This window comes from Lygodium microphyllum, chromosome 14 (assembly GCF_053477565.2).
Source record: "Lygodium microphyllum isolate KBCC chromosome 14, Lygodium_microphyllum_v1.1.10, whole genome shotgun sequence".
NCBI classification, from domain to species: domain Eukaryota; kingdom Viridiplantae; phylum Streptophyta; class Polypodiopsida; order Schizaeales; family Lygodiaceae; genus Lygodium; species Lygodium microphyllum.
In genome coordinates, this window is record NC_141148.1 from 151,307,363 (window position 1) to 151,326,761 (window position 19,399).

Consider the following 19,399-nt stretch of genomic DNA (forward strand, 5'->3'; position numbering starts at 1 on the left):
GGATGGCAAACCTTGGTTGTGTTAACACTCCACCATGTCTTTCTTTTAGCCATCCCCTTTGAATGCCCTGAGGCCTTGTATGTATGTGGTTTGATTTGCTCCAGCTAGATTGTCGAGCATTTGTACTTGGTGTATCTTCTCTTGAGTTATGAAATCTGACTGGGTTGCCTGTTGTTTCTGCATTTGCATGGTGTCCATACAATTTGATGATTGTTTGTTAATGCTCTTTTTTGTTTTAATGATGGCTCTAGATTTTGTTAGTGGATTTGATCCATTCCAACTGGAAGAGTTGTGGTGAGCTAGTTTGTTTTTGAGCATGGGCCTTGTAAAACAGTCCCTGTAGTTCATGTTCAGCATAGTTTATAGTGCTGAAAATTAAGGTTCACCACAAGTTGATACTCTGATTATATCAGATAAGCTTGAAGTTGTACTTTAAATGAGCATTTGACACAGTGATTTCCCAAAGTTGTTAATTAGCATAACTAAGACATCTGCATTTTGTGCCTTGCTGACTTGGCACTGGAAAAATCTTTTAGTGATTTATATGTAGCACTTACCAAAGTCTTAAAGAGTGCATATATGACGCAGGAGATGGAACCACCTGCTACAATAGAATGCATGTTGAGGCCATACCAAAAGCAGGCGTTACACTGGATGTTCCAATTGGAATCTGGCTTGGGCATTGAGGAGGCATCAAGGACTCTTCATCCATGCTGGGATGCCTATCATATTTCGGACGAGTACCCTCTATTTAGCTCTTTTCAAAGAAAACTAACCTCAGCCTGCATGTATGATGTGCTAAAGTTTTCCAGTTGTGACAGGAGAATCCCTGCGGTTTATGTCAATGCTTTCTCTGGAGATGCTACTGTGAAGTTTCCAAGTGCTTTGCAGTTAGCAAGAGGAGGGGTGAGGCATGCTTGAAATGACTGCTGTCTGAGCTTCTCTGAGTTGTTAACAATTATCCCTAAAAGTAGTTTTGTAGATGGTAAAAAATGATGAGCTATGGTTGTATGCTACAAATTTTTGAAGTTTCTTAATATTGTCTGGTCTGAATGAGCTTGTAGATTCTAGCAGATGCAATGGGGCTAGGCAAGACTGTGATGACAATTGCTCTTTTATTGGCCAACCTTGGCAAAGGAGGTACCTGTGATCGCCTAGCATCACAAACTCAACCTGAAGCTAGAAAAATTGAGCGAACTACATTGGGTAGCCTTCGTACACAAAGAACATTACGAAAGGGGGGTGGCACACTTATAGTATGTCCAATGACATTGCTGGGGCAGTGGAAGGTATTGAACACCTGTAACTTTTAAGTTTCATCAGATTTTATTGGGAGGGTGAGTAGATTTTTAGCATCAGTAGATTTACTTCTGCCGTGAAATTTGTGCAGACTGAGTTAGAGACTCATACAAAACCAGGATCGATATCTATTTACACGCATTATGGTACAGGCCGCACAAAAGAGATCAGAACATTAACTGAGCCTGATGTTGTCATTACTACATATGGTGTGTTGACTTCAGAGTTTCAAGCCAGTGAGGTTAGTTGTATGTGATTTACTGAAAAATTTGAGTCGTATCTATAATTGTTTTCTGCTTTTAATATGATGCGAGAACTCATTAACAAGATTGCTAGGGTGATGGTCCTCTCCACTGTGTTCACTGGTTTAGAGTGGTTCTTGATGAAGCACACACTATTAAAGCAAGTAAAGGGCAATCTGCCCAGGCAGCCTTTAATATTACTGCAGATCATCGCTGGTGCTTGACAGGGACACCCATTCAGGTAAGATTTGCACCTTTAGTACAGCCCATTTGTGAATATCCTTGAACTTTGATGCCAACTTAATTTTAATCCTATGTCACATTGTGTGGACCTTGTTTTGTGATGAATACTTTGACAGAACAAACTTGAAGATGCATTTAGTCTGCTGCATTTTCTTCGTGTTGAGCCATGGAGCAACTGGGGATGGTGAGATCGTGTGCTAAACATTTTGAGTCTTCTGTCACAATGCTTTTTGCAGAAGTTGAAGAAATAGCTGAACTTTTGAAGTGTTTCTTTGCCTCATAAGCAAGGCATCACACTAGCATCATTGTGTGTGAATTGTCTGCTTGCCTTTTTGCAAATATCTGAGGTCTCACTGGTGTCTGCAAAAATTCAGTAATTTGCTGTAAGCATAAATACAAGCTCTTTGGGAATTTGCAGGTGGAATAAACTGGTACAGAAACCTTTTGAAGATGGAGATGAACGTGGGCTGAGGCTTCTTCAGGCTATTCTAAAGCCATTGATGTTACGAAGAACCAAGGACAGTACTGACAAGGAGGGAAGGTGATTATAGAAAATCAATACTGCCAATTTTGGATGGTCAATTAAGTTTTACAGAGCTAGACAGGACTTCCTTTCTTTCTTATTTCAGCTAAAATATTCGTGTGTTTTTCAAGGCGCATACTTGAGCTGCCACCAAGTGAGGCCACTATTGTTCAATGTGAGCTTACAGAAGCAGAACGGGATTTCTACGATGCTTTGTATAAAAAGTCTAAGGTGATTACTTTGAACAGGGTGCCTGAAAGATGTTGCAAACCCTCATCTTTCAAACCCTTTATGATGCTATTAAAATGTTACTATTCCTTGGCAGGTCAAGTTTGACAAGTTTGTGGAACAAGGCAAGGTATTACATAATTATGCGTCCATTCTTGAGCTACTATTAAGATTGCGACAATGTTGTGATCATCCATTTCTTGTTTTGAGGTGAGTTGTTTTAGCTATATGTTAGAACAATCTGGTGTTGAACATTGTCAAAGTTATGAGACTTACATGTTCTTCTCAAAATATAGTCGTGGGGATACTACGGAGTATGCTGATTTGGACAAGTTGGCAAAACGTTTATTTTCTGGAGGTCGTCAGATCAGAGAAGCATCAACAACAGGCTCTATGCCAAGTATGGCATATATTCAAGAAGTGGTTGAAGACCTTCGAAAAGGTGAAAAAGGAGAATGCCCAATCTGTCTTGAAGCGGTGGAAGATGCAGTTCTCACACCGTGTGCACATTGCATGTGTCGTGAATGTCTGCTGGCAAGCTGGAATGGTGGCTTTTCTGGGTCTTGTCCCATATGCCGGTAAGTTTTTGGATGGAAGCATGTGACACCCATGCACAACACATGCATCCTCACAGATGTACACATGGGCTCGCACACATACAAGTGCATGCATGTTTTCTGTGTATTTTGTCTATGTGCTTGTGTGCAGCTGCGGTTCCATACATGTGTGTGCCTGTGTGCACATTAATGTGCTTATGGTTTCTGAGTGTAAATTAGTGTTCAAAACAGTCTTTTGCTGAAACACAAAGTATGTGGGAGGGTGGTTGGGAAGAAGGCAGGCTAGAGAGTGCCTCTGCTGATAAGTAATGTTTCTGTGATGCTTTAGTCAAGCTATGACGAGGCAGGATATCATCACGGCACCTAGTGAAAGCAGATTTCAGATAGATGTGGAAAAGAACTGGACAGAGTCTTCAAAGATTTCAGCACTTATGCAAGAACTGGAAGTACTTCAGTCAACTGGGGAAAAAAGTGTTATTTTCAGCCAGTGGACTGCCTTCTTGGATCTGCTCCAAATACCACTCATCAGGTTCTTTGCCAGGACGCATGATTAAAAGTTCTTACTCTTTATACTATGTTCCAAATACTATTTGAGGTTCTTGCTGTTGCCCAAAGAATGCCTTTATCAAAACTGATGGAATAAGTTCCCTTTTTTACTACATGCTTCTTCTGACAGGAAAAAGATAAAATTTGTGCGCTTAGATGGGACACTTCAGCAGCAACAGCGGGAAAATGTGATCAATGATTTCGGATGTGATGCAAGCATAAAAGTACCCTTCTAGGCACAAACATTTTACTTTATTTGCACATACTTGTATTCATAAATGTCAGAAACCCTCTGAGCTTTCTAATCTGAGTTTACTGTGTTTGAAACGCTCATTATAGGTGATGCTCTTGTCACTAAAAGCTGGTGGCGTGGGCATCAATTTGACAGCTGCATCAAATGCATTTCTTTTGGTATTGACAAGAATTCTTTTGAAGAACAGTGAAAGATTCTTGTGTGCAGTTTTAGGCTGTTCAATGTGCATACTGAGAGCTCATATTATTGTTTTAGGATCCATGGTGGAATCCTGCTGTTGAGGAGCAGGCTATCATGCGAGTACACAGGATTGGACAAACCAAAAAGGTTCAGATTAAGCGTTTCATAACCAAGGTATCATGCTGCAGGTGTATATCAATTATTTTTTAGGCAAAAAGAAGCAGTGTCTAATGCCAAACACAAATGTCATGTCAGGATACAGTGGAGGAGAGAATGCAGCAAGTACAGGCCCGAAAGCAACGCATGATTGCAGGTGCTCTCACTGACCAGGAAGTTCGCTCTGCACGAATTGAGGAGCTGAAGATGCTGTTCACATAATACTTCTTTTCCCAAAATTTCAGCTTCATAACACTGCTTCTGTGCGCTTCATGGATGTTGTACAATTCATGATGTGCAATACACCTGCAATTTTAGAAGTTGAGTTACTCGTGCTAGAGGTAGGGGTCAATTGCTGCCCCTGCCAGTTTTAAGACATGGTCGATGTATCAGTAGTTGTACAGGGATTAAAAAAATTAAACACTGACCAGTTTGCTGGTTCATGTTACATGCAATCTAAGCGAGCGACCTTGCTTGCTTGCTTGCCACAAGAGTCTGTTGTGACTCCCTTTGTATAACTGGACAGGGAGATGGGACACCCATCCTATTGATAATCTCAAGATTCGTTATTCGGATTGGCACTTCGTGAGATGATATGATGGTGTTAGGTTTAAGAGGAGTTTGATTGTAAATGCAAAGTGCAATTTTGTTTTAAAAACTTAACTCAAATGTCTTCTATTTCCCCTAAGGAAACACAATCCCAAACTTCTGACGTGTGATATACATTTGGCTTGTACTCCAAAATGATGCCAGTGAAAATCAATTTATATTCCAAGGGTGTTATGGATATTGTTGATAGGGCAAAGACAAAGGATCCAGAATAGTACTCTCATTTAGCTTTTCAGTAATCCACAGTAATGGCGAATTTCTCGTTCTTCAAAAAAATGCCAATAGGAGAGATTCATTCTGCTCAATCAATCACAAGTGGCACAGCTCGTCTTTGACTAGCTTGGCTGTTTGCAGATTCATTTGGTATTGGTGCTGTTTTCTAGGGACCATCCAAGGTTTGAGTGGAACACAATGCTAATAGAGCTGACTTTGAATCGAAAGCCTTCATATTGGAGCAATCCCATGCAAAACCATCTTTGTATTCTTTGAGCAAGGCCATGAGTGCCTCCTCAAATATTGGATCGAGTTGGGCATTGATCTTTACAAGCTTGGGAGTCATCTATCTCCCAAATGAACAGGAATAACTTATCTTCCTTCATATGGGCGACTTTACACATTTGTTCTTTAGACTTCACTCTTGTTGAAGAATATATGGAAGGTTATTTTGCAACCAGTTTTCCTTTTTCTTCAATTATCTCCCAGGCTTTCAAACAAGATAGATGGTTGTTTGGTAGCCTTCGAACAAATAGTTCACTAATAGTCAGCATACCCACTAAACATAAAGAAACTAGATCATGATTGGTTTCTTCATCAAAATCTTCTGTCATAGTGTCTCAACAAAAAATAGGCCCGAATGTAGAGAATGGTTAACAAAACTCATACAAGAAAGACTTAGTTTCTTCTTACCCTGCCAACAACGAGTTGGTTTGTGTTCCGAATGTGTTTTCCTTTGTTGGGCCGCTCAAGAAGCATCCTTGTAGTAGGTTTGTATTTGCTTTTACCTCCCTCTTGTAGTTGGATCCATTATGAAGTAGCTTTAATGGCCTCATAATCCTCGTGTGTGCTCCACAAGTGCTCCAAGCCATCACCACTTCTCTTCAATTGTTGTCATTGCCATGAGTAAGAGACAGGGAGAAGAGGAAGAAGATGAGAGGAAGCCTCTCTCGAGCTCTTTCTTATATTGTCTTTTAAAATAACTACATCTTATGTGTGTGTGTGTTTGTGTGTCCCCCTCCCGCTTGGTCTATCTGTCTGTCTGTCTTTCACTCTCTATCTCCCTAAATCCAAGTTCATCTCCATACCTCATACAGGTGAGGAAAAAATACATTTCAGAAAAACAACCCACCTGTGAGTTGAGGCACACATGATTCACATCTATGCATTGAAGTGCTCTCCACTGCAGTTTTTGAAACCAAGATTCCTACCTTACACTAGGTTTGACGTTCCCCTCTTGGTTTGCACGTTCTAACTTCATGTGTCCTCCAAAACATTGTCCTCCTCCTCTAGTCACCAAGCACGCTCCTCTTGCCAACAAGGTGGTAGCATTTCTCCTCCACCAAACAACTACTCCTACCAACCAAAAAGGTTGGTGGTCCTTCCTTGGACACCTCCTTTTCTCCTCTTCCTCCTCCGACATCAAAAGGGCTCTTCCTCCAGCCAAAGCAGAAGGAGCTAACTTCTCTCAATTGATACTCTTTCCATCTCTCCTCTCTCTAAAATAGGTTTAGCTATGGACTTGTTGACATTTTTGCTTATATTGAGTTCAATGATGGAGATGGAGGACCTCAAATCATGATTGTTTATTCTAAGTCGCACCATGATGATGCTTCCCTTATCTTCTTCAAAGTCTTGTTGGTTTGTATAGATCTTGAGAATGGTGGGTCTTCCCATGACAACATTTATTTTGAACAGACTACAACAATATATTTGGCTACAAGAGATCAACGTGGAGGATGATTTGGATTGTACAAGATATAGGATGAGCTTCCATAGCATCCAACAACTCCTTTAAGAGCTTAAATCCTTTTGGATCCATCTTCCAAGTAGTCTCAATTTTTGGTGCGGTCTCTCATTGAATTAGAGGGCATTGAGCTTCACATTGCTTCGGCTTACTCATAACGAGTCCACCCACCACGTGGGTGGCACTTTGACATTAGGGAGTCTACAATTAAAAAAAATTGTCACTTCATTGTGCAATTCCTTGTAGTGAAACTCAAGCCTAAGTACGTTTATCTTTCACATGGCCAAAGATTGGCGCATATAATTGCATATCTTGAAGCTGTCACTCAATTTCTATATGTTTGGGGAACTATTGATGGCACACATTAAGTTGTGCATATAGGTAGATATGCAACACATTATTGCACAATATTGGTGTAGGCATCACCTCCATTCAGTTCTTCTCCAATGAATTTATGATGCAAGAAAGTGTTTATGGAATGTATCTGTAGTGGGTCCTTGAGGCATAAATGATATTGCACATTGGAAGGCTTCGAGGTAACTTCTGTGTCACTCGTTATCTCTTGGCTGATGCAAGTCTGGATCCTAGCTTGTGCCCATCTCATTAATCCCTTCAAGGAGACACATGCCCCTACCAATGGGTATTGGAAGCTTTTTAATCGATATCTATCAAAGGGAAGAGTGCACATTGAGCATGTGTTGGTCATGGTGAAGAACAGATGGTGCATTTTGCGTGACCTCAATGTTTATTTGCATCACATCCCTATGTACATAGTGGCTTGCTATGTCTTGCATAACTTTCTTGTGGATACTTCCAAAACAAGGAAGAACTAAGAGAGGACGATCTTGATCCTCATCCTAATGATGCTGTAGTAGCTTGTGCCACAAGCTCTAAATGTGTTGAGGGTCAAGTTCTTAGATAGGTACTCTTCAATGAATGGACCTTGCCTACGCAAGTGGCTTGATTGCTTTGTATGGTTCCTTCTTAGCCGAGTCAAAATGATAAATTTGCATTTTCTAATGGACTTTGCGATACTTGAGAAAGCGAAGTTTTTCTGTGCCTTTAACCGATAAAAATGTCATGCAGGTACTTTGATGCGTAAGGTTTAATATTTGCTCTTTAGTTAGGTACTTAGGTCCATAAAATTATGTTGCATAAGTAGTTAGGTATGTCACCTTAGATACTCTTTTTGGATTTAGGTACTTAGATACTTAACAATTGTTTACATTGAGTTCTTCGACACCTTAAATATCAGCTACCTTAGTCCTTCGATACTTCTATATTTACGTACTTAGATACTTTAACATTTATGCTCCTTTGGATGGCCATAAGATCATGGATGAACCGGATGCATAATTCAGAGAGGACGGCCCTCTCCCTTGGGGTAAAATTCTGCTCTTGGAAGGTTCGTGGTCTTGCTGTCCTTGGACCTCCGCCAGCAGGTTACATACAGTATCATCAACAGGTACAAACTTCTCAAGTTGTGGCACTTCAAGCAATCAAGCTCAATCAAGAGGTATGCGATGCCTTCTGTGTCAAGGACTATCAGACATTCTATGATGTAGCTTGAAGGGGTAGAGGTGGAAGCATGATCCTGGTCAAGCAGGATCTCAATCCTCAAGTCTGTTTTGTTGCGGGAGATGGTAGCTTTGTTCGAGTCCAAGTTAAGATCCCTAATGAGTAGTTTTTGATCAGCACTATCTATGCAACCAACGCATTGTCTATTACAGTCAAGCAATGGGACTTCCTACGCCAGCAGCTGCAAGAAAATAATGCCATTGTTGCAGGGGACTGATCTCATGGCAGTGGCACCATGTTTGCCGAGGAAAGAGAAGTTTGGCGGTCCTTTGAAGCCTCTTGCAACCTTGAAGATATGGCCATCCTTGCATTCAATTGGGAGAGCCTCCAGTACACCTAGCACAATAGGCATGTTGGCTCAACTCAGAGAGCGGCCAAGCTCGACAGAGTCTATGGAACACAAGGTACTTGGTGGTTGGGTGGAAGCCCCAAATATATCAAGCATTGGATGGAATTATCACTGCTGATCATGTCCCTATCCTGTTAACCTTCAGGGTGATTCTACTTGGGAGAAACTATCATGGACCTCCCTCGTTTAGGTTGAATGTTTCCTTCGTTAGTGTCAAAAGCTTTTCCTTTGATTGGATTACCTTGGAGGCTAGGTGGTTGAAGTGTTCAGTAGGCCATTTTCGAAGTAGCCAAAGAGCATGGGCGAGTTAGAGCTTCTTACAGGAGAATGGCCATGGAGGCGGCCAACAACTCTCGTAATGCCATGCTATGCATCCTTGCCAACAACTCAAATGATGCAACCAACCATGTGTGTCTCAGAGATGTTAAGATCTTTATCAAGGTTCATGAGGATGAAGTTGTCTAGGGTGGCCCACTCAGTGGTTCGCCACCCTAGACAACTTAGGTCTATAAATAGGCTTGGCTACATACCTATGGATACAAATCGAAAGACCACAAATCATTGTGCCACAAATAGTAATGTGCGCCATCACTTCATTCATTTTATGCCCATTGCTTAAAGGATTGCATTTCGCTCCCTTTATTGTGCAGATTTCCCATAGGTGCTATTGCTTGTATTAGAAAAGAGAGTGCAATCATCTTTTGAGCTTCAGCTCCACCGTATCGGCTTTTCTTCTCATAGCAAAATTCAATGGATCATCACAGTGTTCTTTTTGTGACTTTTAGTTTCTCTTCTCTTTATGTTTGCCATATATACTTTGTATTTCTCTTTGCAAACCCTACTATCTTTTTGCACCGTCACATATCTTGACATGGTATCAGAGTGCAATAGCTCAAACAGATAAAGACACTATTTGCTAGCAGCCATGAAATTTGGGTATGTCTTCATAAACCTAGTTGCCTCTCTTTTTAGTAACACTTTTGTTGTAATAAACATCAATGGCTCCTTCTCTTAGTCCTTTGATCTAAGGCAACCAATTAGATAGGGGTGTTCGCTTGCCCTTCTTCTCTTTGCCTTGATCATCGATCTGCTCTTGCACAGGATTGATCTTTCTATTTAGAAAGGAACTATCAAAGGCCTTCCCCTTTCCTATGGTCAATAGGCGACAATGTAGTTCTTCACCAATAACAATGCTTCCATTGTTGAAACTGAGAAGCAATCGGTATCTAGTCTACTAGAGGTCTACTTTGAGTTTTCTATATTCTCTTTGTTCAAAGTAAACCAAGGGAAATTTGAGGTGTAATTCTTGTCTTTAGAAGAGCATGAGTAGTGGATTCAATAATTGGGATTTAAGGTTGTCAAGTCAGGAGAGGTAATACATTATTTGGGAGTTCCATTAGGGGATGGTGTGACCCTTAGCCACCACTTCAATGGATTTTAAAGGTGATTTAAGGATAAAATGAAGAGATGGTCAGAGGCCCCCTTCTTTTTGGCTGGCAAACTGATAATTTGGAGCATCATCACCTTGTCATAATGGTATATGTAAGCTCTCCTCCCCTCTAGTTAGGCTATCTAGGCCAAGGTGGAGAAAAGAGTATCCCATGGCAAAGGCTTACACTTGGAAGAAGAGAATAAAAGGAGTTTGGGATTGCACACCCTCCTAAAGGTTAAATGTGATGAGATAGTGACTAGCGATGAAGAAACTTCCTCTATGAGATTACCTCGCTAAGAAGGTCAACATATCCCTCCTATACCCATTTTGTGGTAGATTTGAAGAAACAGAGAAGCATTTGTTTTGGGAATGCCTCCATGTCTCTCCGATTTGGAGAATGGTCAAGAGATAGATAAGAAATGCCAATATGATTGATAATTTAAGTATGGTGATAGCCTTTTTGTGGATCAATCCACCTTGGATGACAACATCTAGAAGCTCATTAGTCTCTTATCTCCAGTGACTATAAGATTTCTATGGAACAAGAGAAATGGATTCATCTTTGGTACTAGTTATGCCTCCAAGATTAATGGCCTTGTAGATCAGTAAAGAGTTGAATGCCTAGCTATGCTTAGGACTCTCAAAAGTAAGCACTGGATCTTCAAGCTTTTTCGTAGAAAGCTGAGTGATATGGCCTAGGGCTTTGTCGCACCTCTTTGATGTTGTAACCTTTTACATTTTACTTTCTATCAATATAATTTGCATTATGAAAAGAAACTCATGAATGTGATGACTCCCAAGAGTAAAACGCACCCCATCCAACTTTGAGTGATAATTTTAAATTTTTTCAAAGCATTTTTAAGCCCCTTTGCATTTGATACATGTTTTTCATATCACATACATGCTAAATGTGAATCAAAGAATTGGGCCATGCTAATTTTCACATCTTTTGGATTTTGGAAAAACTTAAAATAATGCATCCTTGAGTGTCACTCTATTGGCCCCTCATTTTCACTTTTGTAAACCCTTCATTTATAACTAGGATTGATTGATAAAATATCAAAATTCCCCAAGTATTTTTAAAAAGCTTTATATGATATATATAGTTGGACTATTAAAAAATATTAATGTAACTCACTTGGAAAAAAGTTATAATCGAGGTTTGTTAGATGACACTCTATTGGCCCCTTTACCCTAGTACCAATAGCTCCTTTTAGTTGTCCATCTTAGCTTGTCAACTCATTGTCCATCATTATCTACATAACATTTTTGTCTAAGTTGACTCTCACATGTCTTCTTTCTTCACACACACACACACACACACACACACACACACACACACTCTCTCTCTCTCTCTCTCTCTCTCTCTCTCTCTCTCTCTCTCTCTCTCTCTCTCTCTCGGCCCCATTACACTAGTACCAATAGCTCCGTTTAGTTGCCCATCTTAGCTTGTCAACTCATTGTCCATCACTATCTACATAACATTTTTGTTTAAGTTTACTCTCACATGTCTTCTTTCTTCACACACACACACACACACACACACGCACACACACACACACACACACACACACACACACACACACACACTCTCTCTCTCTCTCTCTCTCTCTCTCTCTCTCTCTCTCTCTCTCTCTCTCTCTCTCTCTCTCTCTCTCTCTCTCTCTCTCTCTCTCTCTACCGTATCCTTTTCCCAAGCTTGTTTTTTATACCAAGCACTCAACTCTTGATTGAGCTTGCTTTTAGTTGAGTAGATAATTCAATTTTTCTCTTCCTCTGATTGTGCTGATTTTTTAAGTTTGTCTTTCTCTCTCTTTGTCTAAAACCCTAGTATGTGTGCATTAGCACAAGAGCTCTCTTTAAGTCTCCATCACCACCTACAATGCAAAGGTAGCACCTAATGGAGAGGGTTAGGCTTAAATCCCCACCCTAGTTTCAATGTGTTTAAGACCTTTTGGATAGTACTTGTAGCATTGCCAAAGCATTACCCAAGAGCCAAACCCATGAGAGGAATACTTACACCAATAAACTTGCAACTTAGAAATTGATGATATGCTCTTGAAGGATTCACTTAGTCTAAGTGCACATATGCTTGGTTGACGTAGAGGAAAAGTTAGTAATAGAGGTGGATATAATTGATTAAAAGATAAAGGATGAAGTCAAGGAAATGACAATAAGAGTACAAGAGGAGGTACAAAAGGAAATCAAAATAAGGAAAGAGGCAGTGATGCATGGTAGACACTATATCTTATAGTACAATGGAGCTACATCATGAAAGAAGATTGCATACCATGCATGTCTAGGAGGCCTTGGGACCATCCATACCATCTTGCCTGCCCACAAGTTTGGAGAGGCCATAGATCCATGTAACTATAGAACCATCATGGTGGGCTGCACATTGGCAAAGAGATATGGAGGAATGATAGAGGCAGAGCTCAATGCATATGCAGAGAAAGGGAGATTAAGAGGATAGGTTGGTTTCTAATGGGGCTTCTCCACACTCGAGGAGCATGATTGAGCGCAAAAATGAGAAAGAAGAGAATTTATTGTTGCCTTTTGGATTTCCAAAAAGCCCTTGATACAGTTCCATGAGATAGACCATTATAGAGGCTACAGACACTGGAGATCCCATCTAACATGATTTGGGGCATCTATGCACTATATGAGAGGGTAGTAGGCTAAGTGGGATGCCCAAGAGGACTTTTAGACTTGGTCTCTAGCACCATTGGAATGAAGTAGGGATGTCCCCTCTCCCCCAATCTTTGGTTTCTACATTGATGAGATAGAAGATCACATCACATGAGAAGGCGGCGATGAGGTGGAGCTAGCAAGCATAGTTGTCTCCATTTTACTTCATATTGACGATATTGTTTTGGTCTCTGAATCACAGGAGGGTCTACAACAACATCTCCATGCCCTTCATCACTTTTTTACATAGCATGGATTGACAATTATTCTTGAGAAAACCAAGATCTCGACCTTCCACACATCAGCCCTAGTGAGGAGGAGATTAGTCTTCACTCTAGGATTCAGACAGGTGGAGGTTGTGGACTCATATATCTACTTAGGGATCACTTTCACTACATCCCCACTGGAAGATTCACCATGGCATTGGCAGTCAGAGACCGACTAACATGAGGATATGCAGCATTGGCCATGATGGAGAGATAGTGCCACAAGGCATACTTCCAGAAGCCTCACATATGAAGATGGCTATTGGACATGCTGGTCACACCAAACATGATGTATGGTACACTTAATTAGACCATTCCTTGGCTACATACCTATGGATGCAAATCGAAAGACCACAGCTCATTGTGCTCTCATGGATGATCCGTAGCAAACCATTAGTACCACATGAGATTATTAGAGTTGAGTTTGCTGCACCCCTTATGAGATGGAGGCCCTCTTTGAAACCATCAATTTCATACATAGAGTCCATGACATGCATTCGGAAAGATTACCTAGGAGGGCATTTGAGGCTTCTAGGTAGCTAGCTCTTGCAAGATAGGAGTCTTCATGGTATTCATTGGTTGCATCAACATGGACTATCCCCACCCTTTTGAGTAGGATCCTGACTCCCCCTTCACCACCTCTCCCACACAAAGAGGAACTTGGTCATGCAAGAGGATCTCTGCTAGTTGTATATACAACACACATGGCTATCACCCAAGCAGCCCCTTCTCTTGAAGATGTGAGAGACTTTGATACTTAGATGTATACATGCCACATGAGAAGCCTAGGTAGCCATTGGTGGCCAGCTTAGGATATCCTCTCTCCATATCGAGGCTAGGAGAGCAACCCACATCCCTAGAGCTTAATGGATATGTAGATTATGCCAAGAGGAGGTAGAGAGCGAGGAGCACCACATTTGTAGATGGAGAACCTACAACATTTTCCGAGCTAGATACCCCACAATATTTGGAGGAGCACCTCGCTTAGACTAGTTATGGAAACCCCACACTAGCGCCACTTGGGCCGACTTCTAGTTGAGATCTAGAGGCTCCGTGCATCACTACTAGAGGCTGGCACTACATAGAGAGAGGGGTGCCAATCATAGCTTACTGATTCTTCTAGACAATGTCCACACATGTGTCACCTACATAGAGGGGCAAGAGTTTAGAAAGTAGAGGAGATCAAAGTACCATAATGCCTACATATACATGGGTACCAGACATAGATGATACATCAGAGAGAGATGAGGGAGATCTACTAGCGACATGAGTAGCAATCGATAGAGTTGAGAGCCTAGGCTAGATGCTACCCTCATATTGTTTCATCTGAGATGCATGACATACTCTATACGTTGATCCTGATTAAGTGGAACTAGATATACAAGTATCATTCAACAACACAACTAGACATGCACCATGTCATCCTCCCTTTGTATCCCTACATGAGCACTATTTTGTCTTGTACACCACCTTAGCTTCTTTTACAATATATCACATACCATACTCCAACATGTCACATTTTGATGTCTAGCGATGATCAACATTATACATGATTTTGTCTCATAGGTCGATTTTGGTCTCAAAAGACGTCTACATACATACATACATTGTGAAAATACTAGCTACCATTGCCTCCCTTACTAAAGTGTGATAATCCCTTGGCAGTCATCATTGGATTTGATGAAGGTTTCAAAAGGGGTCTTTAGGCTAGTCGTCATTAATGATTTATCATCTTTAGGATGTATATGCATTCACACATGGATTCCCTAGGGATGTTTAGTCCTATTTTCGGTGTCAATTGGTGAGCCTGTGATGGGGAGATGGGTTTAAGATTACACAAGGGAGTATTTATAGGTATGTTTCACACTTGAGAACCTAATCAATGAGATGAGTGTAGCATGATGCTATGAATCTAGGGTGACAAGTCTAGTAGGAAAATTTGGGATATAGTGTCCTTCCCTTAATGTATCATAGAGTGTGAAGTTGGGGAGAATGGGATAGGTCCCTTTTGGTGATGGGTGTGGCACCATATTAGATCCAATGATGATCGCAATATGGACAACTATGAATTCAAAGAGTGCACTGCCATAATTGATGATGGTATTCTTCACTTCCATGGAGCTCAGCCTAGTATTTGTTTCCTAGTATAATGCTTTGTGAGATTTTGCAAGATACTCCATGATGCACTTTAACCATAGAAGGGTTAGTGCAAGAGGTGATCCATCAAGGCCACTAAAGAGCATTAACTTGTGGACCCCTAGATGTAGTGCACATGCACATGTTTAGTTCAAAGGGTTGAGTTGTTTATTTTAGTTTTTGGTGAGAATCCAGTGATGGTTGAGGGCTCTAGATGGAGGAATTTTGATAGGCAGACCTTGCTTATAAAATAGTCTCTCATTTTTACTTAGTTGTTTATTTTAGTTTTTGGTGAGAATCCAGTGATGGTTGAGGGCTCTAGATGGAGGAATTTTGATAGGCAGACCTTGCTTATAAAATAGTCTCTCATTAACGATGAGTGCAAGAAATGGCTCTCATTTACATTCTCCAACAACTATGAATAGAATGTTCATAAAATAGTAGGGTGGAGATAGAGTCTAGCCATGACATCATGGTCTATTTTGATATTTACATTAAAGAACAGGGATGGTAGCCATTCTTCATAAGGCATGAGTATTTAGCATAACAGAAGGATAAGAACAAAGATGTAGTTACATGTGATAATGAATGGGTGAATTTGAGAAATCAGTGAAGTCCTTTATGAACAGTTGAAGGATTCCATAAGGTCCTTGGGTTGATAAAGGTGAATATGGTCTAGTTGGCTAGCATTGACATTATAAATATTGGGAAAGTTGTACCTTCTATGCTTACTTGACTTGTAGGAATATCCATACTAGTAGGGGTAAAATGTAGGATCCTCTTGGTCATTGATACCTTGAACATTGCAATACCATGTAGATTGCTCTCCATATGTAGCTTTAGATCAAATTTGGTGGTTCAAGCCTTGTTGCTTTGAGTACTTAAAGAAGGCTTCTTTTTTATAAATTTTGGCAAACCACTTTGCAACTATGTAGGCTCCTACCTTGTGTAGGTAGTTGTGAGAATGGGTATAGAAAGAATTCACCTAAGGCATTGGAAGATCACAAAGTCAAAGATGACATAGATGCATAGGCACGAACTCCATAGTAGGTGGTTTAAGGTCATTGACATCATCTATTGGTAGGTTGTGTGGAATGTAACAAAAGTGGTGTGTGGTTGATTTGAACATGTTAATAAGTTGCTTGACTGTTTCAAGGTTTATTTTGGTGAGGAATGGGGCATTCAATGAAGAAGGAATACTCATTGATAGTGCATCACTTTTCTAACTATTATTTCTTTGGGACTTGGGCGATTAGTATAGGTTGAGTTATGGGTGGCTCATCCTCCCTCGTATCATTAAAAGAAGTTGGTGGCGTGGTTGCTCTTGGGGGCTCTTGTGAAGGCCTTTCTTTTATAATTGTGTTGGATGGGATAAGGGATTAGGATAATGTGTTGGACATCTTTCTACTAGGTAGCCTCAAGCTAGCAAGTTCTTAACCATAGTTTCCTTGGTTTCCATGTATTCAATGTCAGGATTTGTGAAGCAAAGTTATGATAAATGGATGCATGCATGTTTGAACTTTTTTTTTCAAGCTTGTCACATCATCTTCTTCCATAGGTTGTGTGACTTGTTGTGGGGCTTTTATGAAGGAATGTTCCTTATTCTTGACGAGAAGGATAGAAATGGAATTGTGCTCCCTCATATATCCCTATCATGCATTCCTAGCACAAGGTCAAATGCATAAGTTTGTAGAAAACCTTACTTGAGGATTCAAAATCTTTTTGCTTTTTCTTACAAGTTTGTTCAAAGATTTTGCTTTGGATCTAAGTGATTCTTAGAGTCCTTCCATGGTTTATTGCAATTTGTTGTTGAGTTGCTTAAGGGACTCAATGTCTTGCCTTGAGGTATCTATCCCCTCTTCTTTGATGCTAGTGTTTCCTTTAATCCTTCAATATCTTGACCGGTCTCTTGTAATTCAATAGAACCAACTTCTAGGAATCTTTTTCTCTTAGCTATTTCTTCTCTTAAATTGAGTGTTCATGTGCTTGTTGTAGAGGTGCAGCGAATGACTCATTTTCATTGATGACTCCTTGTAATTGAGTTGGCTTCCTTGATGGCTTTTTGTAATTGATTTTCATAGTAACCAAAATTTTTGTAGATACTTCCAAGCTTGGAGGGTCTTGTAATATCAATTGCATTGCCTTGGTGCTTCCTCATCACATTAGAAGTTATAGTGTTTAGCATGTGTATTCATGATTGAGCTTTTTAATCTTTCAATAATTTTTGCAAGGTGCTTTGTAAGCTCTATGAGTTTTGTGAGGGCTATGGTTTGCTCAAGGGAGGTGTGGATCTTGAGTATGATGTATGTAGGAAATGGTTCCTCCACGGGCTCCTTAGCCTTACTTGGTGGTTTGCTAGATGCTTCCTCTAGTTTGATCTATGCCATGAGAACCATTTCTTCATAGCTTCTTGGTGCTCTACAAGCTCAATGGTGGGACATTGGGAGAAGGAACCAAGAGCTGTCTCTCTCTCTCTCTCTTTAGCTTTGACTATGGTGGAAGCAAAAAGGGAGAAGAAGGAAAGCAAGAACTCTCAAGTTTTCACACCTAAGAATGAGTTCTTATTTCATTTTTCACATTATATGATATAAATGTAGGTATTGATTGAGTGGTGATGGTTTGACTTCACCTTCAAGCTACACTGCTTCCCACATTCTATGTACAATTGTTGAAAGATATGGTAGACAATAAGCTCTCCATATGCGTATAGTCTTTCTATCTAGAGTCCTCATTGTAGATGCAGGAATCAGTCAAGATGTATCTTCTTAGCAAAGGATGCCTTCAGCAAGCAAACACTTCGGCCATTTCTTGAGTGATGTGTCTCCTTTATATACTCACTTATATCTAGTCCATTTATTATATTTTAAAAATGTGTAAAAAATAAAAGAAAAAAACAAGGAAATATTTTTTTGAAAAAAATATCATATTACACATTCATGACACCTAGGGTAACCCCTTAGCCCACTTCCTTACCTCACAATCTCAAGGCACATCAAGGGTAGGATATCTTGGGCTAATATAGGGAATTTGTCACCCTAGGATCAACAAAGCTCCATAACTCTATACCAATTGGGCCTTCAACTATGGGAAAAAAATTTAAGTTTACTTGGAATTCAACCCAACTCCTAGTTGTACATGTACATGCACCGACCACTACATGAGCAAGGAAGACACATCCCTTAGGGAGAACACAAGTGATATAGCATGCATACTAGATCTCTCACAGACCTATCAATATCAATGGCTCATTGCAACCAAGATCCATCAATCATCGACCATCCCTCACTCCACCTCTCTTCGGGACAGCACCTATCCAAGCATGAAATCCTTCAATATTTCCATTCCAAGTCTATTTCCCCAGCTCTTCAGCATTAATCACCATCCCTCCTCTACTAGGACTTCCCATCGATTGTCCAAGTGCTTCTCACCTATAGTGACAAGTTACCCTTAGCATGAGTGACATGGGATTAGCACTCATCTCTAGGTCGGGGGCATCATATGAACATCAAGAGAAATAGTCATAATTTTTGGAGAAATAGATTATAGTAAAATCCAATTGGATGTTTCATCAAGAGTTGAGCTCCCTCCCAGTGCAAATTAGCTATAAATCTACTGAAAAAAATGGCTTGCACTAGATAGGCTGATGTCAAGGCTTTCAAATAGAGGTCACTACATGAGCCTTGAAGAAGCTAGATGAGAAGCCCAAGGACACATGGCAAGGGCAACTAGAGTGATGATACTTCATTTTGGATGTTGACAAACTCACTTGGCCCACGTATATTACGTACATCCTTCTCAATAGGCTGATCCTATCTATTCTCCCTACCTCGATCAACATGATCAATATAAGAAAGAGGAGCACATGTGCTACAAGGTACCCCCACAATGCTAGGAATCATTGCACATTGGATTACAAGAGGATGCCATTTGAGGTCATAAATAGGGCCATGAATGTGGAAATATTTTTTGAATTTGAATATGTGAAGAAATAACCTCTGATGACCTTTGTTTGTCTATGTGTGGATGGCCAAACAAGCAAAGGAAGCTAAGGAGACAAAAGGCTACTTCCAATTTACATTTACCCTTGAGAAACAAGTAATATTTTCTTTCAACCCCCAAATTATGCACTTCATAGATCAGGAAGTTTGTGAGTT

The 19,399-nt window shown here is 40.3% G+C and overlaps 1 protein-coding gene across 8 annotated transcripts in view; it reads left to right on the forward strand.

The window, feature by feature from the left end:
* LOC148026238 (DNA repair protein RAD5A-like) overlaps positions 1–4,829 on the forward strand; it is a 74,086-nt gene extending 69,257 nt beyond the window's left edge. For 5 of the 8 annotated variants that reach the window (XM_087693534.1, XM_087693539.1, XM_087693536.1 and 2 more), the window contains 14 exons: positions 589–906; positions 1,065–1,289; positions 1,391–1,540; positions 1,636–1,782; positions 1,901–1,968; positions 2,203–2,325; positions 2,439–2,538; positions 2,633–2,745; positions 2,832–3,113; positions 3,421–3,621; positions 3,769–3,862; positions 3,978–4,049; positions 4,147–4,245; positions 4,327–4,829. In XM_087693534.1, the coding sequence (XP_087549660.1) occupies positions 589–906; positions 1,065–1,289; positions 1,391–1,540; positions 1,636–1,782; positions 1,901–1,968; positions 2,203–2,325; positions 2,439–2,538; positions 2,633–2,745; positions 2,832–3,113; positions 3,421–3,621; positions 3,769–3,862; positions 3,978–4,049; positions 4,147–4,245; positions 4,327–4,449 (2,115 nt within the window). In that variant the 3' untranslated portion in view covers positions 4,450–4,829. The remainder of the gene's footprint in view (positions 1–588; positions 907–1,064; positions 1,290–1,390; positions 1,541–1,635; positions 1,783–1,900; positions 1,969–2,202; positions 2,326–2,438; positions 2,539–2,632; positions 2,746–2,831; positions 3,114–3,420; positions 3,622–3,768; positions 3,863–3,977; positions 4,050–4,146; positions 4,246–4,326) is intronic. The other 3 variants (XM_087693541.1, XM_087693542.1, XM_087693540.1) reach the window with 2 other exon arrangements.
* The last annotated feature ends 14,570 nt before the right edge of the window (positions 4,830–19,399 follow it).